The sequence below is a fragment of the Hylobates moloch genome, unplaced genomic scaffold (genome assembly GCF_009828535.3).
Source record: "Hylobates moloch isolate HMO894 unplaced genomic scaffold, HMol_V3 SCAFFOLD_5, whole genome shotgun sequence".
In the NCBI taxonomy this organism is placed as follows: domain Eukaryota; kingdom Metazoa; phylum Chordata; class Mammalia; order Primates; family Hylobatidae; genus Hylobates; species Hylobates moloch.
The window spans coordinates 68,748,621-68,765,014 of record NW_026652280.1 but is presented as its reverse complement, the minus strand read 5'-3'; the positions used below and the strand labels follow the sequence as shown (position 1 = coordinate 68,765,014).

General features: G+C 35.3%; 1 protein-coding gene across 1 annotated transcript in view; it reads right to left on the bottom strand.

The window, feature by feature from the left end:
* The window catches only part of VAPA (VAMP associated protein A), a 42,448-nt gene that overhangs the window by 14,391 nt on the left and 11,663 nt on the right, over positions 1–16,394 (bottom strand). Inside the window, exons 2-4 of the mRNA XM_032152819.2 lie at positions 10,326–10,478; positions 6,069–6,172; positions 5,216–5,296 (exon numbers count right to left, since the gene is read on the bottom strand). Of these exons, the coding sequence (XP_032008710.1) occupies positions 5,216–5,296; positions 6,069–6,172; positions 10,326–10,478 (338 nt within the window). The remainder of the gene's footprint in view (positions 1–5,215; positions 5,297–6,068; positions 6,173–10,325; positions 10,479–16,394) is intronic.

Here is a 16,394-nt window from a genome sequence, read left to right as displayed (position 1 = left end):
TTTTGATCGACTCTTTAAAATAAATGTGACCCATAAAAATGGTGCTTATCTGAGGTGATCGATAGGTTAATTAGCTTGATTGTGGTGATCATTTAATAATGTATGCATATATTGAAATAAAAAATAAAGGTGTAAGGAACCCCTATGAACTTGTCCACTGCTCTAAACACTAAATAAAGCTGAATAAAAAAATACAAATGCCATCCACAGAGTTCTATGTGAAATCCTAAGTTGTTACCAGCAACGCAGTTAAAAACTAAACTGATTTTGCTTAAGTTAACATACTTTTTACAACATACTAATAAACTAAAAGAATAAAGGGTCGAAAGATCTCAAAGAATTCCCTATATCACAATCGTAACTCTAAGATAAAAAGTATGTTTTCTACTCTATACTTTTAAAAAATACATCACCAACAGTTTTCAAAGCATTTTTGTTAACCTTGCACATTTAGAAATGTATTTTCTTTGAATAAGGGAGTGTCATTTCAGCAACTGTGTAAGTCAGGATTCAGCGTCCTACAGCATTTTATCAATTCATCTGAAGTAAATTAACAAACTGCATCTATGCATCATACTATCCAATAATGCCCTAATTTCCAAAGAGCCAAATTTCATGCTAAACAAAGGAATATTAACTACTAATTTTATCTACAGATACTAGATAGAAACCAACATGTCAAAGATACTTTTTTTTAACCAGTTTTATCAACTTCACCTATAGAGAATATTGACCTAGAAACAGCAGGATACAATTATCAATAGGGTCTTATTACCACATGAATAAAATATTAAGAAAGAGGTGTTTTGTTTATCTTTAGATAGCTATAAAAGGTTTTATCCTTAATCGTTAGAAACAAAAACTTCTTATATATTTCGTACTATCATAAGACTTCAGATTTGGTACCTTAAGATTTCACATTTTCTGTAAAAGATGAGATGCAACATTAAACTGATTAACTTGAAAGTCACATAATCAACTAACAACCCAGATGGAGTTGGGTCTGTGCCAGGTTGCACTGAGTTTAAACACATTTCTCAGTAAGTAACATTTTTTGTACAATCTGCAGGTTAGTTAATACTAAACAGTGAGTTTAGGCAGGAATAGTATTTCCCAAGTATATTTTTTCAGAACACAGATATTTCCTAAGTTAATTAGGTTATTTTAAATTAAAAAAAAAAAAACTGGGTTAAATATATTTCTTTACCGTTACATTTTCTCAGAGCCTTTAACAGGCAAATACACGATGTGATTCCTCTTGGAGACATTTACAGTATTTTTCCAAGCTCACCTGACTACAGAACACTTCCAACCTAATACACTGGGAAATACTGCCTTATAAAAACACAATTGTGTTTTAGCCTCTCTTTAACATACACATTAATCAATTAAGGCCGCTTCCAGCCCTAAATATCATAGACACAATTTTTGCAAGCTTGAATTACATAAATTTGAAATGGTGCTATATTACAATCTTTAAGTCTCATTTTATGTGTAAAACTTGAAATGTAAATTATAAACACTCAAAAACATCCATCAAAAATCATGACAAGGCCAGTGAGCCATCAAAGTCCTAAGTTATATTTATGTATTGCTATATTGAAACACCACTTCAGCTGGTTCATAGAAGTACCCGCCCATTCTTCTCAGGATCAGTATTGGATTTTGCACATTTTGAATTACCCAACAGAATCCAACCATAGAATGCAATCATTACCCCAAGAAATAAAAGGATCCACATCATTCTATATGCTGCTGACACAGTTTTATCATTAAAATTTTACCATTTGAAGAAGCACCTTCAAATGAAAAATAGGCCTCCACTCTTACCTTGGTCAAAAAAATGAATAAAGTTTGATAAAATTAAAAATCAATTTTGTCACAGGTACCCCGTCGATTGTAGTCCTGAAATACCATCTCCCACTGAAATGGCCCTGAACTTCTTTCCAGGTCTGGACCTGGAAAAATCTTCCCACATTAGACAAGAAAATTACCAAAGACTATGAGGGTCAAAAAAACTCAAGAGCCAATTTGAAAAGTCTCCTTACCAGGCAATTTGAGCACCAATAATAATAATTATCAAGAGTTAAAACTCAAATATGTTTAAATTCATGAGTTTTATCAATATAGAAGTAAGCAGGGAAGAAAGGATGGAAGGTGGAAGATCAACTGTACATCACGAGGTGGGATGCTTATAAACCAATTCATTTTTTAAAACCTTTAAAGAGAAACTGGCATTTGTTCTGCCTTTTTAAACTCTACCACTAAATAACCAAATATTACACAAGCACAAGTTTCTCCTTATACAAGTATTGTAAGTAGTGTATGAAGTAGGAATGACAGAGTATGACCATTAAACAATCTTAAATGAATTAACAGACCTAGGCCATACTGTCTCAATCTCAACTTTACTGACATTTTAAGCCAGATTATTCTTTGTTGTGGAGGCTGTTCTGTGCATCACAGGAAGTTGAAAGGCATCCCTGGCCTCTGCCCACTAAACAGGTTACCTGTAGCACCCTTACCTACCTCTCAGCCGTGAAAACCAAAAATTTTTCCAAGCACGGTCCCCAGAGAAGCAAATCGATTGCCCCTGGATGAGAACCACTCATTTCAAACTTTCAATCATAGGAAATACCAGGGACAGGGAAAAAAGGTTAAATGGCACCATAAGGATGGAATCACCAAATCAATTCTGTGGGAAAGTCTATAGGCAAACCTAGTTTAAGAATAAAAACATTCAATAATTTGCAAAAAAAAAAAAAAGAGAGAGAGAGGAAACGTAACAAACTAAGAGATTTAAGAAACATATCATCCAATAGAAGTATTTGGACTTTGCCAGGCGCAGTGGCTCACACCTGTAATCCTAGCACTTTGGGAGGCCAAGGCAGGTGGATCACCTGAGGTCAGGAGTTTGAGACCAGCCTGGCAAAATCCCGTCTCTACAAAAAATACAAAAATTAGCCAGGCATGCACCTGTAATCCCAGCTACTAGAGAGGCTGAGGCAGAAAAACTGCTTGAACCTGGGAGGCAGAGGTTGCAGTGAGCCAAGATCGTGCCACTACGCTCCAGCCTGAGCAACAGAGCAAGACTCCGTCTCAAAAAAAAAAAAAAAAAAAAAAAAAAAACTATTTGGACTTTATTTTCATCTAATTCAAACAAACTGCAGAAAACAAAAATTTTAATGACATTTGTGACAAGTTTTAATGCTGCCTGGACAGCTTGATATTAAGGATATACTAAATTTTTAAAGGCATAGTAACAGTATTGTCATTAAAACTCTTTTATCTCTTTCTTGAAAGTACTTTGAAAAATATACATTGAAACAGTTACAGATTAAATTATACCAAGTCTGGGATTTGCCTTAAACAATACCTAAGATGAGAAGTAATAGGATTTATATATAACAAGCTTAACCACAAACTAGTCATTGTTAAAGCTGCTAATAAGTTCACAAAGGTTCATTGTACTCCTCCTACCTACTCTTCTAGGTGCTTCAAATTTTTCAAAATAAATCTTAAAAATTATCTTTAGCAGATATTTCCTACAATTTAATATACAAGTCCAGATAATCCAATTAGTGAAAATACATTCCACAGCTAGCTAATCAAGGTTCAGACTCAGATATTCTCTAAAGTACTTTGAAGTTACTTAACAGCTTTTAGGTTACTAGTAATACCTGCTCTGAAAAGGTTCCAGGCTCAAACTACTCCTGCTCGAGTTCCACCGCAGGGGATTCTGGGAACTCCATTCAGTATTTGTTCAAGCGCTAAAAGCAACCCAAAACTACTTTCTTGGATAACTATGGGCTAGACCAATAGGTAGCCATAACTGCTCTTTTCACCCAAGATGTGTAAATGGCGAGGTTCAACTGTCATTGCCGTATCATTCCCATCAACTTCTGGTTTGGTTTCCAAACCAGTGAGAGCTACTCTTAATCAGCAGTATCAAATACCTGGGGTTCCAATCCTTTTCACACATCTCAAAGTGTGTGCTATCCAGAGCATAGTAGAAGCCCAGATAGAAGACAGATTTATGTTGACCAAATTACTGTAAAAAATGACATAAAACTCTAAGTGAGAAAATATCCAATTTTTCTTTTTTAAAAGTCAATCCAGACAACATGCTGTTTTGTTTTCTTGGTTTCAACAGTAAGAACTGTGCAAGCTATTAGCTTCCCTCCACCTAAGAAAAAAAGAAAACCTCCAAATGGGAAGCATACACAGGCCATCTAACACTCTACAGAGAGAATATATGTGTTCACATTTTTTTGCTTTTGGCAAATACCTCAAAAATCACTTAAAAGAGGCATTTTAAAAATTCAAAATATAATTTGGTCAACACCCAATTACCAGAGACCTTTTCATTTCTGCTTATCCTGAAAGAGGAACACAGTAACTGAGCCCACATATTTAATCTGCACGTTTACTTTTCAATAGAGCAAATGGCCACCAGATTAAGGCAGTAGTCATGTCAGATTGTAACCAAATTGTGCCAAATCATTCTATTTATCCATATTATTGTATGTATTAAGTCACATACACACACAGAAAAACTTATCTTTCAAGTCTCTCTTACCATAGGAAAAGATTCAAATTTGCAATCCAGACAGGGAAAAGGACAAGGTAAGTGACTATAATCCACTCTGTACATTCAGACTACTTTTTGTTTTTAAATAAAGAAATACATCCCTCAGTCCCCCAAACTGTATTTGACTTACACTAATGAGTAAGCAGCGTAACAATTATTTACTAAAGAATACAGTCAGATGGATTTGACTAAAAACAAAAGTGAGCAAAATACCTGGGAATAACTAAACCTGGAATAAACTGTCCACGTAAGTGAATTTATCCCCAAACTGCTGGTACACAGTGGCCAAAAAGCAATTTATATGTATTTTTAAATTATGTATACACGTCTCATTCTAAAAAAGAACTTGTAGTGGTTTACGTCACAAAAAATCTGGTAGACTTAAATGATTCTTCTCCAGGATGCAGTCTGGACCTAAAAGTGAGTCTGTCTCTCTTCTTGGATAAACAAAAAAAAAAAAAAAAAAAAAAAAGGCATGTCAAGTTTTTTAAAACTTAACCACTGAGTCTTATGAAGTGAAATAGCTATATCACACACACCTCAAAGGTCAAAAATAGAAGCAAAATTAATCAAAGGAACTGAGAGCTCAACAGCTCCCAATTTTTTTTACATTCTCCTACTTACCAATTTATCATTTTCATTGGGCATTTCAAATACACATCTCAACTTGGAATCCATTAATTCATCAGGTTTTGCCTCTTTCCACTAAAAATAAACAAAACCAAACATGAGACATAGGAGGTATGATCATGGTAAGTAAGTTTCACCTCAAAGGACAGCTAAAAGATGAGTGAAGCTGCCTGGCTTGGCTGAAATACACTGGTGCACTGTTTATTGATCACCCTGCCATTGTTATCGGCTAATGTCACAGAACCTTTATATAATCCTAGAGCTACTATCACCATCCATTAAAATCATGATCATATCACTAGCAACCACAGGACTTTCTTCTGAGGAGCAGCATTTCTTTCTTTTTTCTTTTTTTCCAGTTGGTCTCATTCTGTCTCCCAGGCTGGAGTGCAGTGGCCCCTCCTGGGCTCAAGCAATACTCCCATGCCTCCTGGGTAGCTGGGACTACAGGCGTCCAACACTATACCCAGCTCATTTTTGTTGTGGTGGTGGTGGTTTTTTTGTTATTTGTTTGTTTCTGTAGAGACAGGGTCTTGTCATGTCGCCTGGGCTGGTCTCGAACTCCTGGGCTTGAGATACTCCCGTCTTGGCCTCCCAAAGGGCTGGGATTACAGGTGTGAGCTACTGCACCAGGCCAGTAGCAGCATTTCTAAATTGTTTCTAAAAAAAAATACTATTTAAAAATTCTTTCATTCTTTAAGTTAGGATTATCTATAATGAATTGGCAGTTTTTTAAAAACCTGAATTTAACTTTTAGTTTTTAGAAATTAAGTTTTTCTACTGACTGCTAAACAAAACCCACAGTTTAAACTCCACTCCCCAAAATAAATTCTTCTTCTATACTTACCACAGCTTCCATATCTGAAGTGTTTGGTGGAGCAAAAATTGTCTGTACCATAAACTTGTGTTTACTCTTTTCATTCGGATCATAGTCAAAGGGCTGTAGCATTACTAAATAAGAAAAAAAGGATATATTATGTTGTCTCCTGCATGTCTGAAAGACATACATTGAAACAGTTACAGATTAAATTATACTAAGTCTGGGATTTGCCTTAAACAGTATCTGGCAATAGTATCATTCCTATTACTTCACAAATACGCAACTTAAAAAAAACCAAGAAGGGTTCAAGAAACCAAACACTGGAATGTTTAAGAATCCAGAATCAACTTAATGGATCCCGAGTATTTTTAAATTGTCTGTCTTTCTAATTTACTAAGTTTTCCACAACCAATAAAATAAACAATTGCAATTAAAAATTAAATATGAATCTGTGATTTTGCCCTTTCTAAACTCAGCTTGTGAAAATTTTCAAAACTTTGCCAACATTAACTATAATGCCTATAAGCTCAGAATATAAGTTATTAAAACTACTTATGAATTTAGGCTTCATTTTAGTGTTTTCTGATTTAAAATTATACGACTGAGATATTTAAAGGAGAAATACTCAGCAACTTAAAACCTCACTACCATCTGTTTTTTGTTTTTTAAAACAGGGTCTCACTCTGTTGCTGAGGCTGCAGTGCAGTGGCGCGATCTCAGCTCACTGTAGCCTCAACCTCCCTGGGCTCGGGCAATCCTCCCACTTCAGGCTCCTAAATAGCTAAGACTACAGCCACATGCCACCACGCCCAGCTAATTTTTGTATTTTTTGTAGAGAAAGGGTTTTCGCCATTTTGCCCAGGCTGGTATCGAATTCCTGGGCTCAAGAGATCTGCCCTCCTCAGCCTCCCAAAGTGCTAGGATTACAGGCGTGAGCCACAGCACCTGGCCCATATATTGTTTTAATATAATTAATTTTTCAAAAATGTATTTTAAATAAACATCTATTTCAGAGTTTATGAATTTATTTAAATCTTCTAAGAAAACAAAAGTACACAAGGAAACCATATAGCCTCGAGTTCTAAAATTTATTCTACAGTCTCAATAACATTTAAAATGTTTAAGCTTTTTTTTTTTTTTTTTGAGACCGAGTCTTGCTCTGTCGCCCAGGCTGGAGTGCAGTGGCACGATCTCAGCTCACTGCAAGCTCCGCCTCCCAGGTTCACGCCATTCTCCTGCCTCAGCCTCTCGAGTAGCTGGGACTACAGGCGCCTGCCACCATGCCCGGCTAATTTTTTTGTATTTTTAGTAGAGACGGGGTTTCACCGTGTTATCTAGGATGGTCTCGATCTCCTGACCTCAGGTGATCCACCCGTCTCGGCCTCCCAAAGTCCTGGGATTACAAGCGTGAGCAATTTTTAAGCATTTATAATTTCCCATCTTTTAAGTTTTCTAAGGTTCCATGTGGTTGTAAGTCATGCTAAATTTATGTGAGTCCAATATAAGAGACTATATAATGAATCAACAGTTACACAAAATATGCACATGGTATTACAGAAATTATTTCCCTAACTTTAGATTATTTCTAAGATATATCTCCACATTTTCAAAAAGATAAACACAGGTAAATAGATGTAAGAAATAACAATTATGTAATAAAGTCTTATTCATAAGGTGTGTCTGAGAAGTCCATTAACTGCTATCAAGGTTAAGACGACTTTTTCAAGGGGCCAAATACACAGCAGCAGGAAATGTACTGGATAAAATGCCTCCGAATACAGCTTAAGCTAAATAAAATTCCATTAGCAACCTTCACTGAGTAATGATTATAAGCTAATCACTATGAACCAAAAATTTGTGAATAAAACAAAAACTTATAACATGGTTAAGTTTATAGCAGTTACACTCTAATTTAGGTTGCAGACCACATAACAAGACAAAGACGATCTTGAAAACATATATAAAAATGTGCACGAATTGAAGCAAATTCAAAAAACAAAGCGTCAAAGGGACACAGGGAAAAAGAGAAATGAGCATGTAGTACAGAGAATTAATAGAGGAGGTTGCTGGAAGAAGCATAGCTTTGAGTGACTGTAAATGGAAATACACTACACTAAAAATTGGAAAAGCCAAATTCTAATTGAAGTAGAGCAATCCAAGGGCATGTTTGCGTAATCAGTAACCAGTTTGTCTGAAGGTTTTAATAAGTCAGGTTTCTGTGGGAGAAAGTGCTTTGATACGTTATGTTCTCAAGAAATATTAATACACAGAAACCAGCAATCTAGGCCCCTCAAAGAAAAAGTCATTCTGCATAGTTGTATGGATTCCTAGGGATATAACTGTTTGTACCAATAAACTATTTTTAGCCATGTGGATTGAAAGAATTATATCTTCTGGCCAGGCGCGGTGGCTCATGCCTGTAATCCCAGCATTTGGGGAGGCTAAGGCAGATGGATCACTTGAGGTCAGAAGTTCAAGACCAGCCTGGCCAACATGGTGAAACCCTGTCCCTGCTAAAAATACAAAAATGAGCCAGGCATGTTGGCGCACGCCCGTAATCCTAGCTACTCAAGTGGCTGAGGCTGGAGAATCACTTGAACCCAGGAGGCGGAAGTTGCAGTGACCTGAGATCACACCACTGCACTCCTACCTGGGCAACAGAGCAAGACACTGTCTCAAAAAAGAAAAAAAGAAAGAATTCTCTCTTCTTCCAATTGTGCTAAAGGCTTAAAGATGTAGTAGAAAGCAGCAACATCCAGAATGCATGCATTCCTTCATCTTTATTTCCCATCTCTCTTTCCCAGGAACTGATGAATTAGACTTAGCAAAGAAACATGAAAAGCACTCCCCTCAAGCCTCCTTACCACAAGACTCACTAAAACATCTTTTTCCTAGCTCTTGAGGTTTTTGGCTATACCTGCTGAGGGAAGATTTAGTGTCACCAAGAACTCTATGGTCTGTCCTTCATGGCCTTTGCAGTCAGGCTCCACCTCTAAATACTCTCTCAATGAGCCTACCCTGGGGGTTCTTTCTCTCTGTACCCAATTCTGCTGTGGGCTTGAAAACTGATACAGAATTAATATAATATCTTAGGATTACTTATCAAGATCACCCAGGCTTTTTTTTTTTTTTTTTAAGGTACACTTTTTTTGTTTGTTTTGAGACAGAGTCTTATTTGTGCAGTCTCGGCTCACTGCAACCTCTGCCTCCTGAGTTCAAGCAATTCTCTGCCTCAGCCTCCCGACTAGCTGGGATTACAGGCGCCCACCACCACGCCTGGCTAATTTTTTGTATTTTTAGTAGAGATGGGGTTTCACCATCTTGGCCAGGCTGGTCTTGAACTCCTGACCTCGTGATCCACCTGCCTCAGCCTCCCAAAGTGCTGGGATTACAGGCGTAAGCCACCACGCCCGGCCTAAATGTACACATTTCTAAGCCATGCTCCTAGAGATTCCAATCTGGGAGAGATGAATTCATGTGTGTTCCTGCTCCCTGTGTTATTACAGCACATAGTGGGAGTTGAGAAGTACTGCTGTAAAGAAAAGAGTAAATGCAGCCTGAGAGGTCCTCCCTTAAGTAAAATACATGGAACCATATAAGTTCTCATATTTACTTCCTATTTCCTATTTCTCAGCTGTATTAGTGAAGTCAGAGGGACTGAGAAAGAAAGAAACAGTTTATAGGGGCATTAGCTATGGTACCAGTATCAACTCCATAGCAGGAGTAAGCAATCCATATATGGCAAGCATACTTCTTTGACAAGTAAACACATAAGAGAGTAGTAAAATAAAAATAAAGTTTTCACACGCAGGACACTGTTGACATTTACAATGAAAGGCATAAAGACTCATCTGATTTGACACAGAAGGCAAAAAAGTGGCATTGCACCTTTTTAAGCAAAAGAATTATGACACTTCTATATCTGCATGCAATGTGTAATATGATCATGCTCTGAAGGAGAATGACCCATCAGAAAAATGATATAATTTTTCAAAGATAAAATAACAAAGGCAGAGAAGGTAGTGGTTAGCTGTAGAAATAAAGACTAGATATAAAGTTTGTAATTGACAATAATTTCTTATAAACTGACCATACTCCCTACACAGGAGAGTGAGAAATTTTCTGAAACAGCTTGCACAGTACAATAACAAGACATCTTTAAAGGCAAAGCCAGAATAATATAAGAATTATTTCCCTCCCTCCAGATGAAACCTTATTAAACAAAAACGTAATCATAAAACATCAAAATTCAAATGTACATAAATTCAGAACATGATTTGCTACCTGAAACAGTCACAGTTGACCCTGGGTCAATAATTCCACTGTTGGGCCTCACACAGTACCGGCGAGGTGCTGTAGTCTTCACTTTGAAACACACTTTTCTATCCGATGGATTTCGCAATTTAAGATTTGTAGTGACTACATCTGTGAAGGGGCCTGTAAAGTTTAAAAATTAAAGAGAAAACAAAATTTAATTGGATTCTCAACAACGAAGGATTCAAAACTGAAAGTATATAACCTCAATTTCAATTATGTGCTGACATTTGTAGGCATAAATATCCCAAATGGCTACTAACACTGCCTTTCTCCAGGTAGTAGACTTAAAAACAAGTCGTATTTTCTTCTTCATTCCCTGTATTTCACAAAATTTCTACCATAAACATGTATGATTTCTATCAAAAAAGTACTATGAAACTTTTGCTCTATGAATTTTACAACTGTATTTTTACAGTATGTTGTTAACACATTGCTGAAAATAACAGAATTTCCCAGTTATCTGCAAACCAGTGCCAATCTTCAAGTGCATTTTACTAGGCTAACTGCAAAAATCTCTACATCTGAAGACCCTACACCCTATGACATCAGTGCTTTTGCTTCACATTAATTTTGTTTGTTCATTCATTCAATCCATTCATTCACTCACATATTTGTTAAGTGTTTATCATGCCATATGCTCTAGATACAAAGTTTTTAAGCTTTGGTTCTACACCCAAACAACATAAAATTACAAAACAAAGAACCCAAAAGGCTGATCCATTTTGCTGAAGAAAAGCCTAAAGAAAAATTATGCAGATTAATTCAGACAACAAAATAAATACCTGTTAATTTGGAAGAAGAAGATAAAAACATGTTCCAGTTGGGAACAACAACCACAGTTCTAAGTATTCCAAAAGTAATTTTTAATGGTTCTAAAAACAATGTTTAAAGTTATATTTTTTTTAAAAAAGCTAGAAGGCTGGAATCAAAGACAATTATTACAAAGGCTTTTCTTTATTTCAATCTTAAGAATAAGCATGTCTTTTAAAATTTTACAAAGGTCATTAAAAGACACTTATTTCAAGCCCTAAGAAGTAAAATGATTTTATCCTATGCTTAAAGTTTGTGAATAGTAAAATATTTTCTAATAAATAAAAATTTGGAACTAGGATGAGAGGAAGGAGATAAAAATGAGTGAAAATTAGAAGAAAGCATATAAAGGCAGAGAACCAGTTATAGAAAAGAAAGCATTTTAATATAACAAGTCTGCATTTAAAAAAAAAAAAAAAGCATACATATGACAAAGTATGATCTTCTGAACTGCCTGTTTCTTTGTATGGTCAAACTAATCATTCCATTTACAACATACACCCCTTGCTGCTTCTTCAACCCCAAATGCTTGCATTTTCTTTTTGAAAAGCATCTGATTAACAACTCCACCATAAAACTAGTATGAGAGTAAAGACGAAAAACTCCAATGTGTCCATTTCACTACATGAATCCACAAAATGGCTGGCTGGAGATATGTTTGGAACTGATAAAACTAGAAGTCTTAAAGGCAAATTCCATTTCTTAACATTCTCAAACCCATAATTACTACAAACACTTAAAAATGTAAAATGTTATAGGACTATTTTGACTAGGATTTTAACATTAGTAGCAAGCACAGATTAAAATAAAGATCCAATTTCTTAGTAACATGACAAAAAGACATGTCACAAAATTTTAATTTTGAAAAACCCTAATCCATAATGTGAATACCTAATTATTTTAATTACATATTTATGTATTTTCATAACATAATTATGTAAGTTTTTAGAATTAAATGTTTTATTAATTTAATTCTCCCCAATTTTAAAAAGTACCAATTATCCAAACTAAGGTAAAATAATTTTTTAAACTGATTTTTAAAATGACTGTGGGTCAATTTGTATCAACAAACTCTACAAGAGTTGTACGAATTTTGAAATAGTATTTACGTTTCATGATACTGCCCACCAGGGATTATAAATTGTCAATACAGACTGTGGGCTTTCTAGACATAAAAATATAAATTATCTAAAGATGATGATAATATATCAAAAGAAATACACCCCACCAATTCAAAACAAAATTCTTAACAAGACATGTTAACCTTGCGAGTAAAATGTAGAATTATCTATAATAAACCCACTTAACTAATGAATTTAAATTGAGATTTTCTTCTCCATTGTATCCCTCTAACCTAGCCTCTCAATGAGGGTTGCTCCCAGCAGATAGCTAAGAGTTTGAGCCCCTTTCCTAGTTTAAAATGGAAAATTATCAAGTACTGATGACCACTAGCAAAGGAATAACCAGATTTAATAGCTAAAAAAGGTCCTGGGAAGAAATATCTGGTCCACTTTTGTAAGTCACAGAATCCTTTAAGAACCTGATGAAAGCCATATCCCACCTCAGAAAAACATACATAGGTAAATATTCAAAAAATTTTTACATTGACTTTTATGGAAGGTAAAATGAGTTGGAGAGCTGAGTTCAGGGATGGAGGGGTTGTATCATGTACCCCCACCCCACCCCCGGAGCTGCTGATTAAAAGGCCTGATGAAGAAATCTACCTTAAGATCTTCAGAAAAGAGAAGTAATATACCTTACTGAAAAGTGCTACAAACATAACCCTTTAGGTGATACTGCTCCTTTCATTAGGCATTATGATTGGGTGGTACTACTGGGGTGGGGGGTGGGGGGTGGGGGCAGGAAACAGGACAGTAGACATTCTGCAATGCAGACCCACACAATGAAGTACTATGTTCCCACTGCACTGAATTTTCAAATACTCCTCCAGAAATTCGTATTGGTGAAAAACCTCTTTTCCAAGTATTCATCTATTATGTGAACAGGAAAAATGTGTACTCTTTTCTTCAAAATGTTAAAAGGTGAGTTCACCATTACAGAAGATTATTCTAACAATAGCAATGCCACTCATCATACCTGAATCACCAATACAACGCATCTGAATTAGTCAGCAGGCATTTGTAGGTGACACTTTCACATGAATCTACCTATATTCACATGAATATACCGATATGCCCTAAAAGGGCATATTCTTATTTTGCCCTTTTATCAATGTTAAGAAAACTGTCAGTACTATTCGGATAACTCGTCTTATTTCTCTTAAATCCAAACTTACTCATCCTAAGTAGATACAAACATCTGACTACTATACCTACAAACTTAAGTAGGGTACAAGTATCTGACTACTTCATTACGTCTTCTAGTGTAGTCACGCCCAAACATTTACACTTAAAATGAGCATTCCATTATAAAACTACTTCCTTTTTTTTCCCTTATGGTATAGCTAGGGCAAATATATTTTAACATTTTTAATTACATATGTTGGTCATTTTATATATGAATTTCATTTCAGCATAGTAATAGCACTACAAAATATAAAAATGAGGTATGAAGTTAGAGTTAAGAACCCCCGAATTAAACCAATAATCTCCTGCTTCACTAATTGAAAATGTATCCTTTGTAAGGCTTAGGTGATTAAACCACCAAGAGAAACAAGTGGCTACCATAAAAGTCAGGACAATGGTTAATCCTGCAGTGGAAGTAACTGGGAGAGAGTAAAATGAGCGCTTTGCCGAATGCTAGCCAAGTTCTATTTCTCACCCTGGAGGTGATATATTATATGAGTATTTAACTTTTGATAATTCCTTGAACTGTATGTATCTTTTATTTATGAAAAACAATAAAAAATTTTTTTAGAAAAACCGATCCTTGAAATAACCTTGAAAAATTGAAAAAACAGTGAAAAGCAGGTTTGATGACAAAGTGAACATCTCATGCAATTTATGTAATAAATATGTTTTGAGGATTTCTAAAACTTAATCCCTATAAATGAGGGAAATCCTATCATTTGCCAAATATAACTGCTTAGTTTAACATTTAGGAAACAATTTTTGAACTAGTCCATTTTAATCAAAAGTATTGATAGAAACTTATGTTACAGATATGTCACTGTTTATAATGAACTATCCCGTATGAAAAAAAGAAAACTGCATACAAGTTACATTTATTTCCACTCTTACATTGAAAAAAATCTACAGTTAAAATACTTCTACCTTTCAATTATGTGGCTGTTGTTCTTTGGAAGCCCTACCATTTCCTGCCACTAAGTATTCTGTCCCAACTCCTCTACAGCTGTCACTGCCATTAAGCCAAAATCCTACTCCTAGTCCCAAATTCTTACAATCAAACAGAAATGTAACACATACACAAATGTGGACTTTCAGTAAAAAAGTCTGAACATAAGTTTTAAAAAAACTTATAAGCTGAGATGTCAAAAATATTAGAAAATTTTAAGGCAGCTCACCCAGCAGTTAGTCAAGTGAGACTGGCCTGCCTCCTTTGCCTAAAAACATTTTTCCAGCAGGAAATACCCTTTTTAGTCAGTCCATATATGTAAAATTCAAGCATTCAGAACAATGACTTCCGGACCTTTATTCTCCAAACCGCCCAGTTTTAAAAGGAATCCCACTAAGCTGAGAAGAGCTACCAAAAAAAAAAGAATCACTCTAACAGTTTTTAAAAACTACAAAGGTCAGGTAGGTTTCTGCACAGCCCACTATGAAAGATTCTTCTCTAAGCTCAGGGTTTCTAGTTATGATGCAAACTCACTATGCGAGTAGCATCTACCCGAACACCTCTGTCACCTCCAAGGAACTTGAGGAGGGCAAGGAAAACCAACACAAATATAAAGCCCATTCCACTTGCAGTGCCATGAACAATGATGTCCATTGTCTAACTCAAGAAATCTCACGTCTTCTACCAACATCTACAAAACTGCAGCAGGCTAAAATTTCAGTCCCTTCACAATTCTTGACAAGGTCTTTGTAAATTCTTAGCTATGCAGTGCAGACTAACGAGGAAGGCTGGGTGCTCTGCTCAAATACACAAACAATGTAGCCACAGCAATGCAGGTGATGACTACCTTCAATGTTTCCAACAGGTTTTAGCTAATTAAGCTGTATCACTGATTAAACTGTTTCCCATTTACACAAGGGTTATGCTGCTGAGTATCTGCGGTGTCATGTTAAGGTAATCATAGATACAAAACATATATTAATACTATACAGTACACAGAATATCTACTAACGGAACAGCTAGCGTTTATTGGGCACTCATGTATCAATAACTTTGTATGAACTGTGTTATTTAACCCTCACAAGTCCATGAAGTAGCTACTTTCATTACATTTTACTATACCAAGCTTACAGATGATTCAACTCAGAAGGTAAACAGTAGTCCAAGGTCATGTAACTCAAAGCAATGAAAGTGGGAAGTCAAACCAGGTCTGACTCTAGGGCCTGAACTCTCATAAATTTTGTACATATAACCTAACGGTATTTATTTTCTAATTCATAAGTATTCCAGGTAGACTTCTGCCACAATAAAGCATGAAAGTGCAGTCAAATTAGCAATATATGAAAAAGATTTTTAAATGGATATTGTATTTCTCTTGGTCACACAGATCAACACTGAACACTTCTTGAAATAAGTATCAAGCACTCAAAAAATATTTTACATTTTACATTTTACATACAAGAAAGCCCTAAAACATTCTTATTACAAATTTTTTAAATGATGTCACTTGAATTTACCCTTACTATATATTTTTTTCAAACACATTGAAATATCAGACTTGATGTAAGCTCCATGAATAGGTCTTTGTTTCGTTAGCTGCTGTATCTCCAGCAACTAACACAATGCCTGGCGTAGTAGGTACTGAAGAAATATTTTTGTATAAATATTTTTGTACAAATAGAGTACTACTTTCTGGAAAAGAAAATGAGTCTTAGTTCTATTTTTAAAAATTTAGTCATTGAAGCATTAAAACATATCTCTTTATAAGATTTCACTAACATCATAAAAGTATGGATCCTGAGATTAATGGAAAAGCAAGACTGCACTATTTTATTTAAGCCTCTAAGGGCTTTAATTCTGAAATTGCCTCACTGTCCATATTATACAATCATATTATACAATTATACAAACATACAATCATATTATACAATCAGTTTATCCATATTATACAATCAACAGTTTCAGAATGTA